This window comes from Neolamprologus brichardi, chromosome 13 (genome assembly GCF_056152115.1).
Source record: "Neolamprologus brichardi isolate AB-2024 chromosome 13, ASM5615211v1, whole genome shotgun sequence".
Classification (NCBI taxonomy): Eukaryota; Metazoa; Chordata; class Actinopteri; order Cichliformes; family Cichlidae; genus Neolamprologus; species Neolamprologus brichardi.
This window is the reverse complement of record NC_142116.1, coordinates 29,841,365-29,868,792: the sequence shown is the minus strand read 5'-3', so window position 1 is coordinate 29,868,792 and position 27,428 is coordinate 29,841,365. Positions and strand designations below refer to the sequence as shown.

The 27,428-nt window shown below is 38.0% G+C and overlaps 1 protein-coding gene across 1 annotated transcript; it reads left to right on the top strand.

The window, feature by feature from the left end:
• The first annotated feature begins 7,116 nt into the window (after nucleotides 1-7,116).
• LOC102785847 (cadherin-1) lies at nucleotides 7,117-23,637 on the top strand. Its single transcript, XM_087850433.1, has 15 exons — nucleotides 7,117-7,261; nucleotides 9,776-9,890; nucleotides 10,539-10,627; nucleotides 10,983-11,084; nucleotides 11,480-11,620; nucleotides 12,358-12,513; nucleotides 12,977-13,118; nucleotides 13,705-13,877; nucleotides 14,233-14,442; nucleotides 18,437-18,592; nucleotides 19,787-19,928; nucleotides 20,145-20,317; nucleotides 21,085-21,168; nucleotides 21,700-21,752; nucleotides 22,141-23,637. Exons 1-14 carry the CDS (start codon nucleotides 7,214-7,216, stop codon nucleotides 21,715-21,717), a joined length of 1,749 nt encoding a protein of 582 aa, XP_087706559.1. The 5' UTR covers nucleotides 7,117-7,213; the 3' UTR covers nucleotides 21,718-21,752; nucleotides 22,141-23,637.
• Nucleotides 23,638-27,428: the final 3,791 nt, after the last annotated feature.

The following is a 27,428-nucleotide window of genomic DNA, read 5'->3' as shown; positions in this document are numbered from 1 at the left end:
ATCACACAATTGTAAGATGGCGAAAGATGTACCCTTAGGCCCCCTCCTCGATGGTCAGAGATGGTCTTTCCCTTTTCACGTAAATGGCCTCCTAGAGTGACGAAACGTTTCTCCCACAAAACGCTACGTCCAGATGAACAGAATCAACTTTTTAGAAACATAGTGTACGCTGTTAAGTGCCAGGAGGATTGCCAGGATTTATATATCGGGGAAACCAAACAACCTCTGGTGAAGCGGATGGCACAACACAGAAGAGCTACCTCGTCAGGCCAGAAAACGCTGAAAATGCTGAAAACGCTACGTCCAGATGAACAGAATCAACCTTTGGAGATGCGTTTACAATGTCTGTTTTGCAAAACGACCACCACCCAGAGATGACACGCTTTTAGCTCCTATACATTATGTGTATTTTTCCTTGCTCAAGTTAATTGAGCTATAAATAAATCCATAAGCTATAACCTGCATAAAAGATAAGCTGCGACAAAACGAAAAGAATACAGCTTCTTTTATCAAACTATATGAACAAGTATCAACAAAGGTCATAAAACTGAAAGCTCAGTTGCAAACAAACAAGATCAGACAAGTTAACTCTCTGCAGCATTCCCCGCAAGGAAAAGTAAAAATAATGTAAACAAACTGCTGGTGGGAAAAGTTGCTGTGGAAAAAAACGGTAAAAGGGAAAGTTTTTGTTCCCTTACCGAAACACACTGGAGTCTAACAAATTCATGTAATAAAAACATTGATTTCCACATAAAATATATGCAAAGAAGATTGTTTGGAATATTCTGAAACCAGGAGTCGTTACTGTCTTTGTTTTGTTCTTCTTTAAAAAGAAGTAGGGTGAAGCCCATTTGCAGCTATCTGTTTATTCGTATATATGAGATTGACTAAACTCTGGCTGCACGTCATAATATAGCTATAGCCACAGTTTTTATAGTGTAATTGCTTTTCATTTCAGAATACTTTGACACAGCAGAGTAGTGGAGTAACAACAAGACCTTATAAGGACAGGAACAAACAATTCTAATGGGACTATTTTTGATCAATAAACAGCTTCAAAATATTTTAATATAACGTAGACATAACTTTCATGAAAAAAAAACACTTACATAGCAATTTGTATGCTTGCTGAACATTTGATCAGAAGGAAATCCAACATCATAAAAGTGCAGATGAAAAGATTTGATTATAAGAGAAGAATGCAGTGGGGTTTTTTTATCATTCATTTATCTGTTATAGACTGTATGATCAGGCTTCCACAAAGGTCATAAAACTGAAAGTACAGTCTCCAAAAAAACATGATAAGACAAGTTAACTCTCTGTGGCATTCCCTGCAAGGAAAGTGAAGATGAAGTAAACAAGTGGCTGGTGGAAAAAGTTGAGCAACTTACATTTTGTTTTGTTTTTTTAAAGATCTATTATGTGCCATTTGTACACCCACACTAGATGTGCAGATCTTAGAGGAATCTTTAACTCATTACACACTGAGTTAAACATTAATTTTAAGGTTCATTTCACTTAGCAAATAAGATATAAACAAATTACTGCAAGTATAGAACCTGCAATGGAATTTTTTTTAATAGTTAATATTCACTCATCAAATCATGCTGAGGTCTAATATATATATATATTAGTGCCCCGTGTGAGGGGCTGCACGGCGCTAACATATTGACGCCATGTTTACCCCAATTTCACTATTCCTTCAAATATTATCTTTAGTTTTCTGTTGCTTTTTATGTCCAAATTTATGTATGCTGCATATTTTTTGTGCTCCTTCAGCTACACTACTGGACAAAAGTTTTAGAACACCCCAATTTTTCCATTTATTTATTGCAATTCAAGTCATTCAAGATTGAAATTGTACAAAGAGAAGTGGTGAAATACCCAGAGGTTAAAAAAACAGGTAAGAATTCCCAAAACTGAAAAATAATATACATTTCAGAATTATACAAAAAGGCCTTTTTCAGGAAACATGAAATGGGTTAACAATTTAAAGCTGTTCTGCAGCAACGGAGGTTGGAAGCTGGTGCTACTAATTCCTACAGGTGTTCCAAGTTTTCTGGATTACTTACAACCTCCTCTGTATGAAATGAAACCACTATTGTATCATACTATTGTGAGCATCAGTTGAACAATATTGTACTGCAGAAAGTAGTGTAATGCCACAAAAATGTAAAGAAAAAGGCAATGGAAGAGAGACAGACCATCATAACACTTAAAAATGTTGGTCTTTCCTACAGAGAAATTGAAAAGAAAGTCAAGCTGTCAGTGAGTAAGCTTGAAAACATGGAGTGGGCAGCACAGTCTCCAGATCTAAATCCCATCCAGCTGTTTCGGGATGGACTGTAAAGAAGAGCAAAAGCGAACACAAAAAACCCAGACAAAGCAGTACTTTGAAAATACTGTACTTAATTGAATGTTAAATTAAGGCTAACAAGCAGAATTTTATCTTTATTCTAGGATGTAAAATCATTTTAATAGCTATTCCTGTAATGGAGGAGCTGTTACAATGCTTGTTGCCTCACACACTGCTTACTACGCTTTTCGATCCAAAATGAGCTTTGCTTTATCAGCAGCTTTCACCCCGTGTCAGGTAAACCCACAGAATAACACACATTCCAATACAAATAAGTCTTGACTGGGCCTGTCCAACTCAAAACTTAATATCACCTTATCTCTGATTTGTTGAGATGCCCCAACTTGTAGGCTTTCAGTGGAAAGCTGTAAATGTTTATGATTATGAGTTCATGTTGACTGCGCTTGTGTGAAAAGGCGATGCTGGGTTGAAGAACGCATTAAAGTTTTACCAAATTCAATTCAAATAATCTTAGAAAAAAACATAATAAAGGTTACTTATCTATCTATCTGTACATATATATATATATATATATATATATATATATACACACACACACACATTAGTGCTGGGACTCGATTAAAAAAATGATCAATTAGAGGCTTTTAATTAACCTCGATTAATCGAGGTAAAGAGCCGTTTCGTTCGCGACCGACACATCACTACATTGTAGCTCTGTGTGGCAGGAATGAGGCAAAATGCAGCCACGGTTCACCATGTGCTGACATTTCCACTTTATTTTCAGTTGCTGTTCACACTTACGGCTCAGCTTTCCAGGTGCCAGCCGGACACGCTCACAAATAACCGGACCCTACACTGCTCTTAAGCTGGTGACGCGTGATTGCGATGCTGCGCAGGTGCGTCTGCCTTCCCTGCCACAGCACCGCCAACCACGCCCCACCACACTCTGATATGTGCATCGGTGTAATCGGTATACAAGGAAATCTAGGAATGCAAAGTGCAATTAAAGGCTTTATTTTTTTCATGCGTTATTTTTTTTTTTTTCAAATTAATTCATCACAATTAACACGTTAAATTCCCACCCCCAATATATATACATATTTTATTTCAAAGGTCTGTCCCGTTATCAGGGAGGATTTTGTTGTTCCAGCCAGCCTCGGCCTTGGGGCCAGCTGGCGACAGAGTAACTGCATGAGTGAAGGTGATGGTTGCTTGGGTTAGTGCGAACAAACTGCATTCCAATTCCACAGCTGTCCGTAACTGGTCACCAGGTCTATCAAATTTCTGTTGGAGAGCCATGAGTTTCTCCAAGATCTGTTCCAATGGCATTTAATAAGCACAGTCTGAGTACTCACGTCCCTTCCCATCACCATCTTCCTCATGCATTGATGAATGTTCACTGCCTCATTCTGGACTGTGGTGCTGATGCTCATCAGTCCCCGGCCTCCTTCCTTCGACTTGGTATACAGCCTTAGGGTGCTGGACTTAGGGTGAAACCCTCCATGCATGTTCAGGAGTTTCCTGGTCTTGATGTCAGTGGCTTCTAACTCCTCCTTTGGTCAGCTTATTATCCAAGCAGGGTACCTGATCACAGGCAAGGTGTAGGTTTTGATGGCCCGGATCTTGTTCTTACCGTTCAGCTGACTCCTCAGGACTCACCTGATCTCTGGTATTTCTTTAAGGGGCTCTGCAGGTACTTGGTGGTTGCAGCTTTCCTTTTGACTACCTTCCCTCTCTTTGTTATCATCCGACTACATTTCTCCAGTCTGAACGACAATCCGATGTCATTGCTGTATATCCTGGTGGTGTGGATCAGTGAATCGATGTCTCGTTCACTCTTGGCATACAGCTTGATGTCATCCATGTACAGGAGGTGGCTGACAACTGCTCCATGCCGTAATCAGTATCCGTAGCCAGTCTTGTCAATTATCTCACTGAGGGGGTTCAGGCCTATGCAGAATAGCAGTGGGGACTGAGTCCTGCCCCACGCACGGAGCGATCCGCGGTAACTCGTTAACGGAGATTTGCCACGTTATGGCGTTAACGTCTTTTTAACGAGATTAACGCTGACAGCACTAGTGGGAACACAACGAATATGACTGCACATTTACTCCGACATCATCCTAGTGCAAAGACAAGTGGAAGCAGACAAAAACAACAAGCAAGCATGCTACAAACTTTACCCGAGTCATTTAGACAGCCGTTAGCACATGATTCTCCTTATTGGGACCTGATATGTTTAATATGCTGCTGAGAATATAGCCCAGAAGAAGCGTATAGTATAGCTTTTATTTTGGAAAGAGCCAATTCTCTGTAATAAACTCTCTTTTCCAAAGATGAGTGATTTCTCGATCAGATAGATTTATTATTTTATTACTTTGTTGTTTCAGCAACATTAAATTTAAAAACTGTACTTTTGAGTTATAATATATATTTATATTTTTTATAAATCACAAATTAAAAAGGCATGAACATTTTTTGTATCGAAAAAATATCGAACCGTGACACCAAATTATCGAACCGAACCGAATTTTGTGTATTGTTGCACCACTAGTGTGTATATATATATATATATATATATATATATATATATATATATATACAGTGTTGGGAAGGTTACTTTTAAAATGTATTCCATTACAGAATACAGAATACATGCCCCAAAATGTATTCTGTAACGTATTCCATTACGTTACTGAATGAGAGTAACGTATTCTGAATACTTTGGATTACTTAATATATTATCATGCTGTTTACAACTACATGAATGTACTATTGCTGTGATTTATTACTGTTACTGAAGGTCCGCGGCTCCGAACCGTAGTAAAGGGACCTCTGGCTAATACGGTGGGTTCTGTGTCGGCTTGTAGCCGAAAACTAGCTTTACTTTGTTGTCTGGGTCAACTTTGCTAGCGAGAGACAGAGAGAGGCGTTGAAAGGCTGCTCCAACGGAACTTATTGTTTCAGAGGAAAACACGAACACGGTGTACAGTCGAGTCTTAATAGCTTACTTACAACTGGGCTCGTCAGGCACTCTTCTTGGCTGCAGTGGTTATTATTATATTTACATGCTTCCAGCTCCCGTTTCTGCTCGATGACAGCTTGTACTTTTCCTTTTTCTCCCTCCCTCGCTCACAGACACATAACGGGTATGGCAGTCCATTCTCCCTGCAGCACGGACTACACTGCCCATGATGCTACATTCTTTAGAGCTATACCTGTAGCATTCTGCCTATTAGCTTAGCACAACAACAAGAACAACAAAAGGGCCTCTCTCACCCAGGAAACACACAGTCGCAGAGAGAGAGAGAGAGCGTTGCCCTGTAACCATGGCAACCGTAACGCTGCCGCCTGGAACTACAGAACGTAGCTGTCAAACAAAACCCAAACAGTCCTGACCCGCCACAATATGAAACAGGGAAGTACCGCCGTGTAATCCATTTATTTCAACAAAGTAACTGTATTCTAAATACCACCTTTTTAAACGGTAACTGTAACGGAATACAGTTACTCATATTTTGTATTTTAAATACGTAACGGCGGTACATGTATTCCGTTACTGCCCAACACTGTATATATATACACACACATGTCTGTGTGTGTGTGTAGATTTTTACCTGGGATTTAGTATTTGGACAGCTAACAGCTAACAGTCTCTAACAGACTTGCAATTGAATTCAAAAATTGAAAAGAAAGTCCATCTTTCAGTTTACATGCTTTGCCTTTGCAAAGCAATAATGACCTTCTATGTCACATAGCAAAAATCTGCTGACACATTTCATATACTTTTCTACTGTTGCCTTTCTATCAGATAAAACCAGTCCAGCAATTCTTTACTGATCTCTGTTCTCAAAAAAACATTTTTGAACAAAGCAGTCACATTGATTTCACTTATATTTTTCATTTCCAGACCATTCTCTGTAAACCCTAGATATATTTGTACATAAAAATTTACAACATATCAGCAGTTTGGAAAACACAAACCAACTTGTCACATTTAAGCAATTTAAGTCATTATAGTGCTTGGATTTCAACATAAGCTCATTAGATTTTATTTATATGACTTGTGTAATGTGAAGAACTAGCGTACACTAAAAGAAAGTTCCTGTTTTACAGTGCTGTGCAGAAGTCTTGGGTAATTTCTAATTGTTTTATTATGATAGGGAATCCTATCATAATAAACAAACACATGAAAATATAGTATATTAGATAAAAACACTATGTACAGTTCAAATGAGCATAAAAGTCAGTATTTGGAACGACCACTTTTATTCTTCACCACAGCCTAAACTCACTTAGGCAGGCTTTCTTGTAATTTCTCTAAATATTTTTCAGGATAGGTCTTCAGGACATTCCAGAGCTCTTATCTGGATGTTGTCTGCTTTTTGTTACGTTCTCTGTCAAGATGACTCCAAAATGTTTCAATAATGTTGAACTCCAGCCTGTGGGCAGGCCAGTTCATGACTGATAGTGTTCCATTGTGTATTTGATATCCAGGTATGAGTTTACTGCACTGGCAGTGTGTTTGGGGTCACTGTCATGCTGAAAAACAAAACTGATGCAATTCTGATTCTATTCAGATGGTACTCCAAACAGACCAAACAGAAGTTACATGACTTACTCTTAATAGTTTATTTTTTGAAGCTGAACTTTCTCTATGCTGCAAAGTGTATGTTGTATGTCTGTTACATGTTCATAAATACAGAAACTACTGGAATCTGTCTGCTTAGGTGTGTTCAGTGTGCATGACCATATCAGGAAAACAGAGCCAGAGCTTCTACAAGCTGACGTCATGCACTGAAAGTAGACTCGTCTACGTGAATGTTCAGTTGCTGTAACTACCCTCAGGAAACAAGATCATTGGTTATTGTGCTCTGCCTTCACTGAGATAAAGACATGGGGAGCATTTGGTTTGTAATTTGGTGCATTTTAACAGTTTTTCAGGTAAGAATTATATATCTTACATATTTATATATTAAATCATATTACATATTTTGCATTTTCAAAATCATTTTAATACTGAATATTACTTCAAATGTTCTACAAGACATTTTTTACTATTTCTTTTACTATTTTTAAAAATTGAGGATAAAATTGAGTTTTTGTTTATAGATGACAGTGACAGCACGACTCTGCTGCATCACCTCTGCTAACAACACTCTTTTCTATGTTTAATGGGACCAGTTGCTACAGTTTCAGAAGCCTTCATTTTTTCTATACTGTACTGATAAAGATTTTAGATTCTTAATAGTTTGTAATGTCCTTTGCTATGTTCCTCATTTCATTTCGAGTTCTGCTGAATTGAATTTTTCTTGAATTCAAGTGACTGAAAGGTCTACCCTGCAGACACTTCTTGCTTTTATGAAACCATGCTGTTGGATTGAATGCAGAAAAAGATCTGGCATAGTCTTGCTGAAATACATAAAGCATTCTCTGAAAAATCACTGTGGAGGTGTGTTACAGTTGAGTTCAAGTGTAAGATGGGGTTCAACTGCACGACAAGCAGTGCACTCTGTCACATTTTTAACCCAAAGAATCCACGATTTCCAAATTGAATTTGAAATTTTGGTTGGTTAGGTAACAGGACAGAATATCAGATATAGATCAGATATAGATAGAGCTGGGTGTCACCTGCATAGCAGTGAAAATGTATGTTTTGATGTCTTCGATGATGCTGCCTAAGCGAAGCATGTGTAATGTAAACAGAATTGGTCCTAGCGCTGAACCCTGTGGAACTCCATAATTAACCTCAGTGTGTGAAGAGGACTCTCCATTTACATGCACAAATTGGAGTCTATTAGATAGATATGATACAAACCACTGCAGTGCAATACCTGTAATACCTACAGCATGTTCTAATCGCTCTAATAGGATATTATGGTCAACAGTATCGAATGCTGCACTAAGGTCAAGAAGGACAAGCACAGAGATGAGTCCACTGTCAGAGGCCAAGAGAAGATCATTTGTAACCTTCACTAAAGCTGTTTCTGTGCTGTGATGAGCTCTGAAACCTGACTGAACAATCAATTGGACAAAAAGACTAAATAAGTATCAAAGTATCAGTTGTACGTGTTTGAGAGTTATACCAGGGATTCAAGTACTTCTGATTTGAGGCCTTATTTTTCACAGGAGCTACAGTATCCATAGTTATCATGAGCTGTCATTTTAGCATCTACATGGATGTTAAAATCACCCACAATAATTATTTTATCTGAGCTGAGCACTAAATCAGATAAAAAGTCTGAGCAATCAGACAGAAACTCTGTAAGGCCCAGGTGGACGATAACAAATATAAGGGATAGATACCAAATAAGACTGATTTTGTCATGGTCCTGGGTCGTTTGACCCAGCGTTTTGTGTTTGGTATTATTATTATCTTATGTTCTAGTTGTTTCTGATTTTGGTTGCCTGAGTCCTCCCCCTCTGCTCTGTTCATGTCCCTGAGCTTGTGTTTGTGAAGTTTCTGTTTTACTTTGAAAGGTCCTGTCTCATGATAGTTTATTCTGTTTTACTTCCTTGTCTTGTCTAATTAGGTGCAGCTGTGTTCCCCTCTGCTATGTCATTCCCTTGTTACCTTGTCTGTATTTATAGTCAGGGGTGCACATAAGTTGTATGGGAGTATGCGGCACATTCTGCACCACATCTCTGTGCGTTCATCATTTGTTTGAAGCCAGCTCACCTTCTGCAACCACTTTTCTAGGAATACGCGCTTCTTTTGCGGTTCGGACTCCTGACATTTCTTTGGAGGTGGAGGAACTTCTTCGACATCTTTAAGAGTTCTAAACAAATGTCTGTCCTCCTCCAGAAAATCTTATGTACGCAAACACGCGTTTCAACTTCTTATCTGGTGCGCCTCTTTTATTTTGACAGCGCACGCGCACCTGCGGACCGCTTATGTGCAGCCCTGTTTATAGTGTGTGCCTGCCCGTGTTCCTTGTCACGTGGTCTGTGTAACCTGGTGAAATTTCTGCATCTCTCTGCCCAACATTCTCTGTGACATTTCCGATCTTCGTCCAGAGGTTGTATGGTTTTAGGTTTGTGTGTTTGTGTTGTCTAGTTTTTCCCCAGTTTAGGCTATGTTTTAGTTCTGTCCTTGTCATCCTCGCTTTTGTTGTTTTTCACCTTGTGTAATAAAGAGCTCACTTGCATCACAGCCAATGCCTGCATTTTGGATCCTCATTCTCACAACACCACACGACTGACTGAAACATGTTGCTACTAAACATCCTGCGCCCTGTGCCTACACCAGGGAAGTCCTACTTATAAACACTTTTTTCTTATTTTGCTGGGAACCAGAAAGTAACCGCACTGATAAGTTGTTTTTTTCTTGCTTGGTGATGCTTTTGAAAACTCTGTAATGTCTCTGATGATCTACCTACAACTGCATGCACAAGTAATTGTTTAAAGGAATCTGAATCATTCGTGGCAACCATTAAAATGCTGTTTCTTCTGTCCTAGCCTCCAAATTTAGTGACTGCTGAGGAGCCAGTATGTGTACCTGGGTTTCAGTCAGATCAGCTCACTTTCAGTGTGACGAGAAACTACCTGACAAGAGGCACAGTACTGGGCAAAGGTAATAACAGAAATGGTTGTATATTAGTTAGTAGTGGTTTTAAGTTGCAGTTAGTAGGGATTTGTTTCTGAGAGGCCATCAACAGGTTAAAAGCAAATAGCACATTTCAAATAGCTGAGAATTTCAGGGCTGAAATTTCTTAATCAAACACATTTTTCACAAGTGAGAAAACTATTGCACCTGGAGCTCCTGGGTTTGTACCACAAGACCATCTTGCTGTGAGCCAAAGTATTAACCACTACGTCACCATACCAAAAATATATTAATCAAAATATTTGTTTGTCATGCACAGCTACAATGATGACAAAACATCTCACATCACATGTGCACATTTCACCACACCTGAAGCTGAAGTTGGTTTCGAAGCAGCTTGCAGATATGTAGGAGGTGTAATAAGACTAGACCAGTTAATACTTATAGAGTAGCCGAACTAATACCAGGCATGATATCAACTAATACCAATTTTTCTGCAGCTTTGATACATGAGTCTTCATAGAGCTTCAAAGCATAGGATATTTCTTAACTTTTATTTGATTTAACAACAGTTTTCATTACTTTATTCTTATGCATTTAAGACGTGCCACTTATTTTTCTGTCTCTTCATGAACTGCAGTAATTAAACAATAACTATTCTCTCTCTGTTCTCAGTGGGCTTCACTGACTGCACAGATCGCGCAAGATTTCTGTTCGACACCTCTGACAAACGTTTTGTAGTAAAGACAGATGGTGTACTGATGGTGAGTGCAGATTCAAAGACTTGCTTGGTACTGTTTTTGTGGGTAAACAGAACGTAGTAAACATTTGAATGTACTGCAACAAATATCTCTGACAATCTTAGATGAATAGTGTTTGTGGGATTTTTTGCTGAAAAGAACTGAGCGTTTCTAGCTCTGAGGATATTTTAGCTTTTGCTGACATGAAACCTCCTGAAATGTTGCAACATATTTAAAAAGGAGCAAAAGTTTCTTCGACGACTGAGCACTGTATCATAGACTGGTAACGAACATCACTGAATTTTACTTTGACAAATTCTGAATGTTTTTTACATGTTAGCTTCTTTAAAAATCTATAAAAAAAAATGTTTTCTTCCAGGTAAAGAGACCAGTTTATCTTCATGAAGGACACCATGACTTCTTCATCCACTCCTGGAACTCACAAGGCCTAAAACTGACCATTCCTGTCAGTGTGAGCATGGTGAGCATCACTATATTAAAGTGGGCTCAGCAGTCAGATAAGAGACAAAAGAAAACCAATTTTTTCTTCTTCTCAAAAGAATTATTTTTAAAAGAAATATCCCGCTTACATCGTACTGTTCTTTACTTAGAGCATGAAACCTCAAGTACCTTTTTAATAACGTTGAATACAAAACTAAGGCTCTGGACACAAAGAGCTGTTTCTCTTTAACACTGTGTGGCTGCACATGAAAGGGTCGGTTACATTTAGTTAGTGGGTTTCAGAGCTACTCTTGTTGTTACAGCCACCTTCGACAGTCAACATAATCCTAGTACATCGAATGTATCTCATCCTCCTCATTGCACTTGATCCATTTCTGGAGTGTTCTTCTATAAAATGTCTGCTTGTTTTCCCAGAATGCAGCTGATGCTCAGGTGCCTGTTCTGCAGTTTCCCAAGCCAGGTGAAGGGCTGAGGAGGAGGAAGAGAGACTGGGTTATTCCTCCATTAAATGTTCCTGAGAATCAGAGAGTAAACTATCCCAGGAAAGTAGCTCAGGTAAGGGGACCTCAATTATCTTGTGACAAAACATTTATTCTAAAGTGTATTTCAATTTTTTGTTTTCGCCACAGGATCTTTTTCATTTGGCTTTCTTTACAGTGGGTATACTCGCTTTGACATTTGCTGTAGCTGTCATTTTCAAATGCCACTTGAAAGCAATTCGGTTTGGCAATCATTAAAATACTGTTTTGAAAAGAACAACTGTAAAATGTCCGTGTGTGATTGCACCAGTTAAAACGTGGCTGTGCACAATGGGCAGATTATTTGTTCCAAAAACTATTGAATTAAAGACTCGGGAAACAAAAACTAACAGGAAGCATCCATATAAATCCATCCATCCATTTGGTTCCGCTTATGTTCCAGGGTTGCGGGGGGCGCTGGAGCCTTTCCCAGCTGTCACAGGGCGAGAGGCGGGGTGCTCCCTGGACAGGTCGCCAGTCTGTCGCAGGGCCAACACACAGGGACAGACAACCATTCAGACTCAGATTCATCCATATAAATGTAAAACAAAATTATATCAAAACAACAACAACAACAACAGAGAACAGACCAAATACAGAACTGTAATTATAAGATTATGGGGGCTGTCTTGTTTTTCTTACAATCCCAATAACAGCATGTAGAAAATTGGAACCTGTCTTCTACCTCAGGCATCTCTTTGCTGTAGCTGTTGTTCAACGCTAACTTTTGTTGGAGTCAGTGGTTTGACTCAGTTCAGTTGTATTTTTGTTCAGATCCGCTCTAATGAAGACAAAACAAGGAAGATCTTTTACAGCATCACTGGTCCTGGAGCTGATCTGCCTCCTGCTGGTCGTTTCACAATGGACAGAGAGACGGGCAATCTGTATGTAACACAGCCACTCGACAGAGAGGAAACAGCTCGTTACCTGGTAATCATCCTCACTTTGTACCTGATTATTGCATTTTGATCCCCATTGGAGAGGGGTGTTTTGTCTTTCTTTTAAAAAAAACACCTTACTTTGTTCCAGTGTTATGTTAAACAGACAATACTGCACAGTTGAGCAAAAACAGGTTTTTGATGTGAAATATTCCGTTTAGAGAAGTATTGAGAATCTTCCGTTGGTTTAAACTTTTCCAGCTGGAAATTTCAGATAATTTTGGGTTTTTTTGAAATGGACCATAAAGTGACTATTCTGAGAGGCAGAAATAAAGTGGTCAGGTAACAAGATGTGTCACCTCACATCATCTAAATGCACTGTAAAGACGTCTCTTCATTCAATCAACTCTGCCTTGTTTGTATTGTGTGTAGATTGAACGTGTAGAGATAACTGAATCAGTTTAAAGGTGAATGTGAAACTTTCTAAATGACACATGTTAAAATCTTCTCTGTAGTTTATAGTACATGTTGTGGCTGATGGAGCAGGACGAGCTGAGGATCCCATGGAGATTATAGTCAATGTGATCGACCAGAACGACAACAAACCTTATTTTCCGGGGGAGTACAACGCAAATGTTGCTGAGGCCACGGCCATCGGTATGTATAGAAACCTTATTGCCTCTGGACTCCTTAGGTAGTTTTCTTTGTTTTTGTTCCTGTTTGTTCTTTAGGACGATCGTGGCTCAAAGAGTTGGCAGTTTGTCTTGTAACCGAAAGGTTGCCGCTTCGAGCCCCGGCTCGGACAGTCTCGGTCATTGTGTCCTTGGGCAAGACACTTCACCTACCGCCTACTGGTGATGGCCAGAGGGGCTGATGGCGCGATATGGCAGCCTCGCTTCTGTCAGTCTGCCCCAGGGCAGCTGTGGCTACAGCTGCCTCCACCAGTGTGTGAATGAATTGTAAAGCGCTTTGAGGGCCCCGAAAAGCGCTATATAAATGCAATCCATTGTTATTTATAATTGTTATCCGTGATGGAGTTTTCTCCACGTCCACTATATTTAAAGAATCTCAATATACCAGAGACTTAAAGATAATCAAAATGACACCTAAAGCACCAGAGAATAAATTGGGTTGGAAGGAAATTAGCAGACTTTTTGCATTACGTAAATTTTATTCAGAAAATCTTGTAAATGAAACAGTGTAAAGACCTTCAGGAACTTCTTTTTTATTTCCTCCACTCCAGGGACTGAGGTGGTTAAGGTTGAGGCCAAAGATGACGATGAGCCAAATACTGACAACTCAGAGCTCCGCTATCGTATTATGAACCAGGACCCACCGCTGCCCACTAACAACATGTTTGAAATCAACCCAGTTACTGGAAGCATCAGAGTCACTGGTACAGGACTAGACAGAGAGGTGAGATTTGTTAAACACATTTAAAACACAAGTGTCCTTTTACACCTAAGGGCTGAAAAAACACTTTATAATGAATCAGGATCAGTAGTCTGTCACTGCTGGAAATCAGTCACAAAGAGGGCGCTGCAAAAAAAACATGTTTTGTTTTTTGATAATGAAACTCAAATTTGACACAGTCTCTGAAGTATAGTTATAGTTTATCAGTCTACATTTCTGGTTTGTGTCATGACTCTGGACACACAATTCCTACTTGGCAAATAATGAAGAGCTTTAGTCTGAAGGCTGTGTTACAGTCTGTAAACTGATGTTAGTGTTTCTTCTTCCTGTTGATGAGCTGATGTCTGTATCTTACCAGAAAAATCCACAGTACACTCTGACAGTACAAGCAGCAGATATGGGTGGAGAAGGGTTAACTGGACAAACAAAAGTCATCCTCACGGTGACAGATGGCAGCAGTAATGCTCCTGACAGCAGCAGCAACGTGGAACCAAACACTGCACGTGTTTTTCCAGCTATTTTCTTCACTGAGAACAACAGAGGACCCTATCCTATTAAGTTAATTGAAGTAAGAGAATCTGATTCTGAAATTAACTTCAGACTTTTGTTTCTGCACAGGATGTCTCTGTATTGGTTTACTCGAAGGTTGAATAAACTGGTTAAATTGAAACAAGTTATGAATCGAATCCGGCCATTGTCTCCTTACTCTAATAGTGTTATCAGCAGTTAGGTGGGTCTCTTGTAAAAATATTACTTGAGCTTTAATTTGTCGAGTCACATTTTTCATGCTTCATATAATTCTCAATCCAGAGGCGTAATTACACTAATTCATAGCTCAGTACCATTTAATCTTGTTAACATTATTAGTGATTGTTATGGCAGATATTTTATTGTCCAATGTGAAATAGCCTCACACAAATTGAACTTGGTTAATACACATGAATGCAATAATGACAACCCATCTTTTTTTAGAAATCGGTTTTGTTATTTCCAGGATATCTCATTATTGGGGGAGATTTTAATTGCACACTTTATTCAAGTGTTGATAAATCAAGTGGAGTCAATTCAGCTCATAAGCAGTCTAGAAAGGAAATACTACAATTTATGACTGAAATCAATTTAGTTGATGTTTGGAGAAACATGCACCCAGATAAGATCTTGCTACTCTAGCACTCATGGCACCTTTTCCAGAATTGACTATTTCTTACTTTCTGCATCCTCGGTATCCATGGTAACTAAATCCTGGTATGATAATATTGTCATATCAGATCACTCCACCGTTTCATTTCAATTATATTTACCCAGCTTACCATTATTTACCACTAGATGGCGACTGCAATCTTTCTGGTTGAAAGATCCAGAATTCTTGGAACACATTGGAAAGCAAATAGATTATTACTTTGCTTATAATACAACTCAAACCACGGCTACTTTAAAATGGGAGGCTTTCCTGAGAGGGCAAATGATTCTTTATACAAGTTTTAGACAAAAAGCATCTAGGATGGAATTTGTCCATCTGGAGAAAAAGATAAAAGACATTGAGGAAGAGATATTTATATCCAAATATAATGCTCTAATTCTAGAGTTAAACTCAGAGCTAAATTCAATATTTTGTCATTAAATAAAGCTACTAACAGTTTAATAAGACTAAAACAGTCATATTATGAACAGGGTGAAAAAGCAAGTAAAATACTGGCTTGGCTGAAAGAACAATAAATTCTATAACAACAGATGAAGAACAGATCACAGCTGATCCTAAACATATTAATGACTCTTTTTGCACTTTTTATAAACAGCTATACAAAACTGAGCATTTAAATTCATTTTAATAAAAAAAGATCAACTGCATTTTCCTAGAACGGTATGGATGAACTAGAGCTTAATATAACAGTAGAAGAAATTACTAATGCTATAAGGAACATGAAAGGGGGTAAAACTGGACCTGATGATACCAATACTGATACCAATAAAAATATACAAAATATTTAAAGACAGTTTGATCCAGCCCTTATTGGATATGTATCAGGAATCATTTGAATCTGGGTCTCTCCCCCCTCCATGTAATATTGCAACAATTACACTTTTATTGAAACCTTTTATTGAAAGCCAGCAATTAATTGTAGTTCTTATAGACCAATTTCACTGTTGATTAAAAGATACTTTGCAAATTATTAGTTACGAGATTAGAGACACTCTTGCCTAATATGATTCACTCAGACCAGAATGGCTTTATCCAGGGGAGGCAGAGGTTTCACAATGTGCGGAGGGTCATGAAGATCATTTATGAGAAAAAATAGACCAGAGACAACGCGTTAATCTCAATGGATGATGAAAAAGCCTTTGACAGGATTGAATGGCCGTTTTTATTTGAAGTTTTAAAAAAGTTTGGTATTGGAAACAGATTTTTTAAATGGATTCAATTGATATACTCCAATCCTCAAGAAGAGATTTTAACTAACCGTCTTTTTTTCACACAATTCAGACTCTATCGTGGTACTACACAAGGTGCCCTTTGTCACCTCTCTTGTTCACCTTGGCAATTGTGTCTCTTGCAATGGCAATTTGGAATCATAAAAACATATCAGGAATTAAAGTAGGCAATGTTGACCACCGTATTGCCCTATATGCAGATGATATGATCCTGTTCTGCACCAATTTAAACAAATCAATACCATCCATATTAAGTCTTATTAATACATTTAGTACATTTTCTGGTTACAAAATAAAAAGTCTGAAATATTATTTTTGAATAAAAATGAACGACAAAATCCTCCAGTTTCTGCAAAATCCTCCCTTTCTGTAATCTGAACATGGGTTTACTTATCTAGGTGTAAAATTAATTCCCTCAATTGAAAATATTCTTGCATCCAATTATAATTCCTTAACGACGTCAGTTATTACACTTCTAAATTGATGGACGAAATTACCTATATCTTTAATTGATCGTATTAATATACTAAAAATGTAAATTTTGCCCAAATATCTTTACCTTTTTCCATCAATATCTCTCTCTCGACCAAAATCTTTCTTTTCAGATTTGCAAAAACGATTCTGAAACTTTATCTGAAATAGCAAAAGACCAAGGCTCAGAATCTCCTTACTATACCTTCCTTATGAAAGAGGGGGTTTACAACTTCCTAATTTAACGTGGTACTTCTGCTCAAATCAGAGTGGCAATGTTTTATTTTGTTAATGAGCAGACTCCAGCGTGAGTTTCTATGTAGTCTACAGAAATCAAAATTCCCCCTAACTTATATCTTTACTCAGCCGACAGGAAAGCACTACTGAAGCAAACTAAGAACCCCTTTTTTAAAAAACACTGTAGTGATCTGGTATGAAACACATAACTACTTGGGAAAACCGTCACAACTTTCTAGGTTCACTCCAATATTTGGAAATAACAGCTTTCCTCCTGGTAAGGCGGATGCAGGCTTTAAACTTTGGTTCGAATAAGGTATAAGAAAAGTGTCTGATATGTTTAGGAATAATACTCTTATGGCTTTTGAACAGCTTAGAAGTACATTTTCTATTCCTGTCAAACATTTCTTTTTAAATTTCTTCAATTAAGAAATGTTATCTTAACCACACAAGGTAACAGCTTAGAAACCCCCACCTACTCCTCTCTAGAGAACACAGCTATAAATCATCTAAATGGGAGAGGCCAAGTTTCTGCATTGTACAAATTATTTATGGAAAATTCCAAAGAATCAACACAGTCTATTTTAGAGGCTTGGAGGAATGATTTGCAAATGGATATATCTGATGACGATTGGTATAAATCATGCTCCTTGGCCCAGAGTCAGACAATTAATCTAAACTACTTCAACATAAATGGTTAACAAGACAATATATTACTCCATCAAAAATGCATCATTTTAACCCAAACATCCCAGACACCTGTATTAAGTGTGGAGTGGATAGGAGTTCTTTATTTCACTGTATATGGGAGTGTCCACATGTGAAAGTTTTTTGGGAAAAGGTAATAAATCTGTTAAGTCCAATCATTGGTGATGTGATTCCACTCAATCCCAACATATGTATTTTAAATATATACACAAATAATTTTGTGCAAACAATAGAGCTTTGTTAACAATCGACTTTTGGAAGCCAAGCGCTGTGTTGCTGTGTGTTGGAAAAATCAAAAAATATGTGGACTATCTCAGTGGTTTAATGGACTGATATCTATACTATCTATGGAGAGAATAACTTATGCATTAAGAAATAAACTGGACAAGTTTTGGTCTATATGGTCAAAATTCTACAGCTTTTTGGAGAACTGTAACGTGCACACTGTGGACTTAACGGCTTGAAGTGCTAACTTGATTTGTATATCTGCCCTTACCTTCTGTTATGTTTTTTTTTGTTTTCTGTTTTATCATTATGTATTAATTTAAAAAAAAAATTATGTCCATGGTGTATTACGTAAAATTTGTTAAAACTAACAATGGGCTAATAATAAATGTTTTTTAAAAAAGTACAGCTAAAGACCTCTGCACAACTGCTTTACAATAGTTGTTGTGCAATATTATAACTGTAGTCTAATCCTGGTGTGTTTTGTTTAGATACGGTCTGATGAACATCAAAAGCAGAATTTACATTACAGCATCACTGGTCCAGGAGCTGATCAGCCTCCTGTTGCCCTTTTCACCATGGATAGAGACACTGGCAGTTTGTATGTCACACAGCCAGTCGACAGAGAGGAAGTAGCCCATTATAAGGTAAAGTGACATTTTTTTAATACGGGGCTCTGTTTTTCTTCCTTCTTGGTTCAAAAACTAATCAGCACAATCTTGAGTATCTATCCAGAAGATGTTGGCACCTTAGCCAATTTTACCATTCAAACAAACATGTGATATCCCATTAAAGCAGGGAGGACAGACAGGTAGGGGTAACAAGTTGACGTTAAACTGAAAGCTACATATATGAAATACTGTGAACAATTCCAGCTCTTATCCACATGTTGACTATGTAAAGCTCCTGATGTCTCACCCTCATTTCAATGTCAAGCTAATAAATTTCCCATTAAGCAGCGGTGCCAAAAGTACAAACATAATTTACTTCAGTAGAAGTACAGATACTTGTGTTAAAAAATACTCCAGTAAAGGTAAAAGTACTGAATCAACCTCTTTACTTAAGTGAAAGTGAAAAAGTACAAGCTCTGAACTCTTGGACCACTTGAAAGCAGTGTTTTTATGCAAAAGTAACTGAATCTATTGATGTATTAACATAAGAATAAAATAATGTTACTGCTTCAGAATGAAAATGCTATTTGAATCTAAATTAAAATACAAATGAATTTGCAGTGACAGATGTAAACCTTAGGCCCCTCTTCAGTTCAGAGGGCTTTCACATTAACAGGCTCCTTGACTCCTGCTCAAACCAGCGTCCTCCCTGTCCACCATCTTTCAACATCTTACAATGCTGTGGATGCAGCCATTCCCCAACTCTCTCTGAATGGTACTCATGGCCAACATTTCTTCCACTTAAAATGTTACGTCCAGATGAACACGTTTTACAAGTTTTATAGCTTCTCTCCCATTTATACTGCATCAAAGTATTAAGTTTTTTCACTATCTACCAAAGATATTTATGGTAGTTCTTTGTAAGAAAATAGATTATAACCTTTTGTTTTATAATTAAAACATAGTCTGAGCAATGAGCTGTCAGAAGTCTTTCTAATAATTTAAGCCCAAAGAGTTACAGATCTTTTTTTTAATTTACCACAGCAGCAGCAACAGGTGTGGGTTTGACCCGCAGCCCTTTGCTGCATGTCTTTCCTTCTCTCTGTCTATCTACACTTTCTCTATCCAATAAAGCCCCAAAATGTTCCTATTATTTTGAATAAAAGCATTAATGTACATTGTTTATTCTTTTTTGAACAACATAATTTTAATATGATTGTATATTGGCAGCTACAAGTGCATGTCGTGGCAGAAAGTGGAGATCACCAGGAGGTCATGAGTGTTACAGTTAAAGTCATCGACCAGAATGACAACAAACCTGTCTTCTCTCAAAACACCTTTGAGGGACAAGTTGCTGAAAACTCAGTACAAGGTACTGATAGTGTTTTTAATTTAAGCTTGCTTGTCATGTGTGCTTGTTTCACTTTACAGGAGAAAAGGGAATCGGTTGCTAATAGTTATAAGGTACTTTATTTATAATTAGTTCCAGTAAAGTGGGATGTGTACATTGTAAACCTACTATAAATAAAAGATAAACAAAGCCTGAATGACTGTTCTTAATTCCCACTTCTGAATTCTTTCTCTCCAGGTTCTGAAGTGATTAAGGTCGAGGCTACAGATTCTGATGAACCAGATAATGCCAACTCAGATATCCGTTACCGTATTCTGAGGCAGGACCCGCAGCTGCCCAGTGACAACATGTTTGAAATCAACTCAGTTACTGGAGCCATCAGTGTTGCTGGCACTGGACTAGACAGAGAGGTTAGCCTTCTAACGCATTCAGTGACAGTAAGCACACTGGCCAGCTCGGGATAAGGGGACCCACTTATGACTGGCGTACAAGGGATTTAGAAAAAGAAGAACAACTATTAAGTTGGCAGTTTTAACTTTTCTTTTCCCCTGTACCCCTTTTTTACAAATTAAAAACAGCTTTAACAAACAGCAAATTGTATCAAAGAAGCAGGAAAATATCACGACTTCATTCCATTTTACTTGTTTAGCTGATATCTGTCCACTTATGTCCACTAATTCAAGTAGGCTAACACAGGTGTGTCAGTGTAGACAAAGTTAAATATGATCTGGTGCTGTCTCAAACATATATGTTCAAAAATGAAATAAAACTGTCTCTTCTGAGTGCAGCTGGAAAATAAACTCCCTGGCTCTCATTCTGCCTATGCTACCACACAGTTAGTGGTTAGCTTCATAGGGTGGACAGCATTATAGCATTAGATGAATCTGCAACATTAAAATGTACCAAATATCAAAGTGTCTGTCAGCTCTTTCTGGTTTCAGAAAAAAGCTTGATTCCATATATTCCTGTTGCTAATAATCAACTTGAAATCTTTGTTCTGCTGGGATGTTGTCACATGACACTGTCAGTTCTATGTAAACAGAAATTAGTTAGCATATTCCACTGAACTTTAAAATGAGACGTATCTCATCAGAGTCTCCTTTGGATACAAACTGATGATAGAATGTTTTATCCTTCTTGTTGATGAGCTGAACTCATTATATTTCTCCTCCAACAGAAATATCCACAGTACACTCTGACAGTACAGGCAGCAGATATGGCGGGAGAAGGGTTATCTGGACAAGCACAAGTAATCATCAAGGTCAGAGATAACATCAATGTTCTCTTTTTCACTAGAGGGTCTTAAGAATCACTCCACGTTTGCAAATTTAGCCGAGTCAAATAGATTCTGGGCTGACCCAATGTTGGGCACCGTTGCTCTCAGTGTGGTGATGTCAGCATTACTACAAAGGAATGAAATGCTCTTTCCTTGACACATTTTCTGAGAACACTTTTCATGAATAGTGGTTTAATAGTAGTTCGGGATTATCCAAAATTAGCTTAAAGCTATCAAAATAATGCATAGAAACAAGGTGTGTTAATGAGATGTTGTGCCATATCAGGAGGGCTGTGCTTTCATGTTGTACAAAACCAGGCTACATATTAAAAAGATATTTGTATGTCCAGTGTTGACCTTGGAAAAACGCAAAGTTTCTTGATTAACTGAGGGCTAAAAACCAACATCAAAAGTAAAAACAGGATAGCAGTAGCAACATTGTCACTGTGAAAATGCTGCCCCTTGTTTTCAAAATGTGGTAGTTGGCAAAGTTAAAAGCCTGTGTTTGAATAACAGGTGGTGGAGAGCCAGTAGTCCTGAAAAAGCGTCAGGTCTCCTGTTCCTGCTTGGTAAGTTTAACTACATCTCATTTTTTAAACTGAATTGTCCAATAGTGAACTACACTAATTGTCATCACTTCCCCCATTGTAACATTTCTAGAATTAATATTAACATCACCTAACTTCTGACAAGAAGTAGTGCTTCTTAATTAACCCACAAGGAGCTGGCACTCTTACCTTACTGTTACAGAATCTACATTTCTGGATAGAACAAAATTGAAACAAAAATGGAGCTTTTTAAAATAATAAACAAACAGTAATTTCTGATTTGTTCCACTTACTGCATTTCCACTGATCCTGAGTCAGTTTGACCCCTTGAAGAAAAACATTGTTCACCCTGGTTTGGTGGCTCTGTATTGATATGCTAGAAACTTTTGTTGTGTTTTACCCAAAACAGAGAAGCGGAGAGAAGGAGCACGAAGACATCAGAGACATCTATCACTGGCTGATTCTACATGACGCTCTCTTCATATGCATGTGTGAATGTTAGATAGAAAGCACTTACATAGAAAAAAAGTGCTTGTGTGAATGGGTGTGAATGCATGAATGAGGCAGGTTGTGTAAAGAGCTTTGAGTGCTCAGATAGAGTTATAAAAGTGCTATATAAGAACCAGCCCATTTATCATTCATACGAGCATTTAAAATGATCAAAGCTGATTTGTCAGTGATCATGTGACAATAAATTCACAGCATAGTTATTATTCACATGTAAGCATTTCGTAGGTGGTGGGAAGTTCTGCATATGTGTCTTAGAAAACTTCCACAGGGAGCTGTGTATCTGCTACTTTTCTTTTCCATGATTATCGTGGGACTAGAATGCTAGCGAGCACTCCTTCAAGTGATTTTCTTACTCTGTTTGTCAAAGAAAACAAAAGATTCAAATGGTGTAAACCACAGTCAGCAGCTGCATAAACAATAGATTTGATGATGTGTTGGAACATGATCATGCTGTCACTGAGGAATATACTTCTTTATAGTAACTGAAACATATATAACTAATTAAGAGTATCGGTATCCGAACATAAAAGTTCACAGTTGGTTATGTCCAAAAGTATCTATAAATTTCAAAGAAATTAAGTGCTGTTACTTTGTCTTGATGCACACTCAAAATAAAGTACTATTACATCCACTTACAAGTTTGTAGAAGAAACTTGTAAGTGGATGTTGTGTAGAAAGTCGAGATATTTTGGAGGAAGTGTATGATGACAGGGATCATTTTGCTGTTATGAGACATGCCAAATGATATTTCAGATCCAGTTACCACTTCATGAATTGAAAACACAATCCAGTCTGGTTTAAAATATACCTGGTGCTGCATATTATTTTTACTTAATAACAGGGTTTTACTGCAATTATAATTTTTATTCATATCATTTTTAGTGAGCTTTTCCCAGCAAATAAACTGACTAACACAGATAAATATATTCCTGCAAAAACTATCAACGCATGTCCGCTTTGACTTCAGAGAAATCCTTATTCAGCCTAAAGATCAGAAAACAGAACTATCTCTATCATTGCACCAACCTTTACATTTGTCAAATATCAGTTTTTTATTACCTATAGACATATTACCTTATGTCTCAACATAAGAACCACATGAGTGCTGGGAACCCAGGTTACCCAGCAGAAAATGGCATTGTGACAAAACAGCCAGTGTTAATCACCAGTAAGTTTTTTAACATTGTGGCCCAATACCGTATAGTCACAGTTCTTCTAATATGGCCTGCTGCATAAAACACAAATTAAATAATATATATGTACTATACATGTATAAGAAAAGAAAATGGGATTGTTGCTCTTTTTTTTACAGTAACTGTCTATCTCTTGCTCTTGCTATGCTGCCTCTTGTATCCTTTCAGTCAAAGCCAATAAAATTAAGCATTGAAAATCACAAGGCTGAAACTGGGACTGTTTTTTATACACTATCATGAAAGCATAGGAACACAACACTCTAATTTGGTGCTCTTGCTTTGTAAACTTGGGTTCATTTTGATCATGCATGAAGAAGAAAGTCTGCCCAATTGAATGTTATTCATATACACTGCTGCCCACTAGATGGCGACAAATTCCCATGCATTAGTATAGCCACTAACAGAAAACGACCTCATCTAACATGTCTGACAGGAAAGAAAAGTGAAACCATATAGACCTTTATAATAACTTTTCTATTTCAACAGTGGGCAGCGACTGGTTCAGGCTTCCTGTCACTGCAAGTCACAGCTTGTTGGTGGAGTAACGCCATGTTATTTAAAGACGGTGAAGTCCAGCCTGCTGACTATGTTGCTTTCACTTATAGGTCTGAACTCTCAGTGCACTGTGTCAGGCCAGCACAGCGACTCACTCACTTTACAAAATTTGTCATGCATGTGTGAAATAATGCAAGAAAAATATTGTTAATTTATTGTTTTGGAAAAGATTTTTGCAATTTTTTTGCTTTGTCCATGATTCAGAGAAGGCAAAGGTACAAGGATTGTCATTTAGGTTGTTTTTTCTTCTTTTTTATATTCTTTTTCATATTAATGTTTTATTATATCCAAAGAAGTTTAATTTCAGAATTAACTTCTTGTGTGCAAATATCAACTGCACTAAGCTACATATTTTGTTTAACAATATCTTTGGAATATTTTTAATAGCAATAGTGAAACCAAAAACAAAACAAAAAAACTGAACGAAATCAACCTAAACAAGAAGAGGAACAACAATCTCCTCTTAAAGAAAAGGTTTAAGTTGTGTGCCACCCCAACTGTGATGTCATCACGCCTTTTTAAACAACAAAGCTTGATTTGAACATTGAATCAAACAGGCCTCTAATGTGAAAGGGTCTCTAATAATGCTGACCATTAGAGCAGGGGTGTCCAACTCCAGGCCTCGAGGGTCGGTGCCCTGCAGGTTTTAGATCTCACCCTGGGTCACCACACCTGAATCAAATGATTACTTCATTAGCAGGCCTCTGGAGAACTTCAAGACATGTTGAGGAGGTCGTTTAGCCATTTAAATTAGCTGTGTTGGATCAAGGACACGTCTAAAACCTGCAGGACCCTTGAGGCCTGGATTTGGACACCCCTGATTTAGAGAATCACTGTCAACTCTTTTTACAAATTTTTTACAAATTTTCCTTTGTAATTTTCTTCTGAAGCCATTTTGATTAGGGCTTCCATAAAAAACAAGGAATCAAACTGAAAGCAAAGTCTCCAGCAAACAAGATCAGACAAGTGGGCCGTCTGTAGTCTGTATTCCGGGAATTCAGACTCAAACATGTTCCTCTCTGTCTGCTGGGTGTTTGGTAGCAGGTTATTAGCCAGATATATGTGATAAACTAACTGTGGATTAAACTTTTTGTTTTGTAGTCGCTCTTCCTGCCTTAGTTAAAGCTTTAAATACACCAGTGTTTACAAATGGTTTACTTCAGTTTGCAAACCCCCCAGAAAGACAGTGAAAATGGAAACAATAACAAACAGAAACAAGCAACAAGCTACGTAAAAACCTGTTCTACATTATCTGTTCTTTCAAGGCAGCTGGAAACACAAAACTGCGATTGTCACCTGGATAAACTTGTTGGCAAACATTTACAAATGGAGTTGAGTTGAGTTTCTGGGCCAGATTTCCTTTAGATATACTGGCTCTTGAAAATGTTTGGCTCTTTAGCTAAATGTTAACTGCATGCTGTTTGCAGTTATGGAGAAGTGAAACATACAGGAGCTGGAAGGATTTTGTGAATAACAAAACATTAATATGCATGACTTGACTGCTGGTATTGTTGTGCTTTCTGACACTTTAAAGTGAATGATAAAGAGACCTGAAATAAAAGCACATGTGATATTATTGTCTTGCGAGCCAGTTGTTCCTGTTTAGCAAGCCTCTGCTGTCTGCAGAGAGTGAGGCAGTTTTACAACTGCTGATAAGCCAGGCTCTTGCTTCACTGTGCCTTTGCTTCTGTTTGCAGTGGAACAGCTTAACTGAAAGGCACAGAGGTGTGTCAGTTACTGAAAAAACATTTGGGAAGGTTTTGTACCAAACATTGACATAGTTTTACCACCATATTCACAGTGGCTGTTGCCAGGTAAAACCAAAGAATAATGCCATTCCTGCCCTACTCTTACTTGGATTTGCTTCCTGTGTTTACTAATGTCAATGACTGTAATTCTGAAAAAGAGCCACACCTATGCTCGCACCTGAATGACAATAGACAGGCCATTAAACACACACAACAAGCACATGCAGAGGTAAAGATTAGAGGTGTGGTCACAAGATTTCTTAGAGATAAACAGCAGACAGGCCTTGTCCTCAGGCTCCAGTCTGCCAGGGATTAGGATGTGGTTATGGGGGGATGAAGAGGAATTCTTTTGGTTTGTGCCAGGCAGTTTCCAGTGATGTGTTTTTTTTTTTTTGCTCTTTGGTTATTGTTAAAGTGAAGTCGTTACAAGAGTTGTTTTTCTGAAAGCATCTTGGCTTCATAGTACTAGCCTAAATTGTTAGCGCAGCGCAGTATGTTTAGAGACACTCCCAGCAGGAGAAAACATGTCAGCACAGGAAGTGAGCAGCCTGAGGTGTATTTACTGCAAACATGTTCAGTGCCGTTAGCTGAGAGCTCAACTCATTTGAACTCTGGTGACACACGATCAGAGAGAGAAATATAAACAGACCAATGCAGTGGCAGGTTAAAGCTTGTTGAATGTACGTGTTTAATAATGATACAGCTCAAAATAAACTCAAGTTTCAAGTATTCTCGTCACTGCTTTCTGTGGACTTTTGTGTCTGTTCCCGAGATTGAACCTGGGATGTTGTGCTTGCTACATTATAACGTTAATGTTTACAGCCTGTTACAAAAGACATTTCCACCTACATAACAAGTGTAGAGTGGCTGATTTTTACTTATTTATTTGTAACCCAGCCCCCCATCAGGCCTGGGTGCTATGATTGACAGATCCAGATCCAGCTAACAGTTTGCTAGTGCCTACTGCCTCTACAAGTTGAAGTGGCTCACTGAGAGAGCTTTGACACACTCAACAGAACGAAGCCATAACTCATTTTGTGTGTACCTTACCTCCTCCTTACCCCCCTTTTTCAATCTCACGTTAATACAAATACTTAAGATTCCATCTTTGACAACAGCTCAAATTTACAGTTAGACTGTAAAAGGGCTCAGTGTGACATTAGTCCAACAGTAGGGCATTACTGGAGGCTATTTTTAGTGGCAGATTAACATTGTCTTCGAAGCTTTGCGGTTTGTGTGTGACTGAGTAAAACTAAACTCCAGTGATAATAAAGGAATGTTCCAGTGAGCCACACTGGCTGTGTTTTAGCAGTTTTTGGACAACAAGCACAGAGCAACAAGGCCAGCACACAGGCGGTGTTGGTATATTAACTTTTCCTGGAATCCCTTATAAAGGGAATTTTTCATTGTTACTGTTTGGCAAGAACACTTTCCAAAAATTATATTTACGTTTGCAAAACAGACCATTGTTTCGCTCTGTGTTTGATTCTATATAAGATAACTTCCCTTGCACTAGCAGGACTTTGTATTTGTTAGCAGTTCGTGTGGATTTTGACTCCATGAAGCAGGGCGTGTACAGATTGTTTGGAGATAGTTAACCAGTTAATCTAAATGTTTCATACAGTTGGCGGAGATGCAGACAGTGTTCTTTGATAATAATATTTTCTTTCTTTTTCTTTTATCTGTATAAC

What these genes read in the sequence shown, in the direction of transcription:
- LOC102785847 (XM_087850433.1), top strand. Translation starts at nt 7,214, where the DNA reads ATGGGGAGCATTTGGTTTGTAATTTGGTGCATTTTAACAGTTTTTCAG. An exon ending in AGGCACAGTACTGGGCAAAG is followed by an intron (nt 9,891 to 10,538) that starts GTAATAACAGAA and finishes CTCTGTTCTCAG; the next exon opens with TGGGCTTCACTGACTGCACA. An exon ending in TTCCTGTCAGTGTGAGCATG is followed by an intron (nt 11,085 to 11,479) that starts GTGAGCATCACT and finishes TTGTTTTCCCAG; the next exon opens with AATGCAGCTGATGCTCAGGT.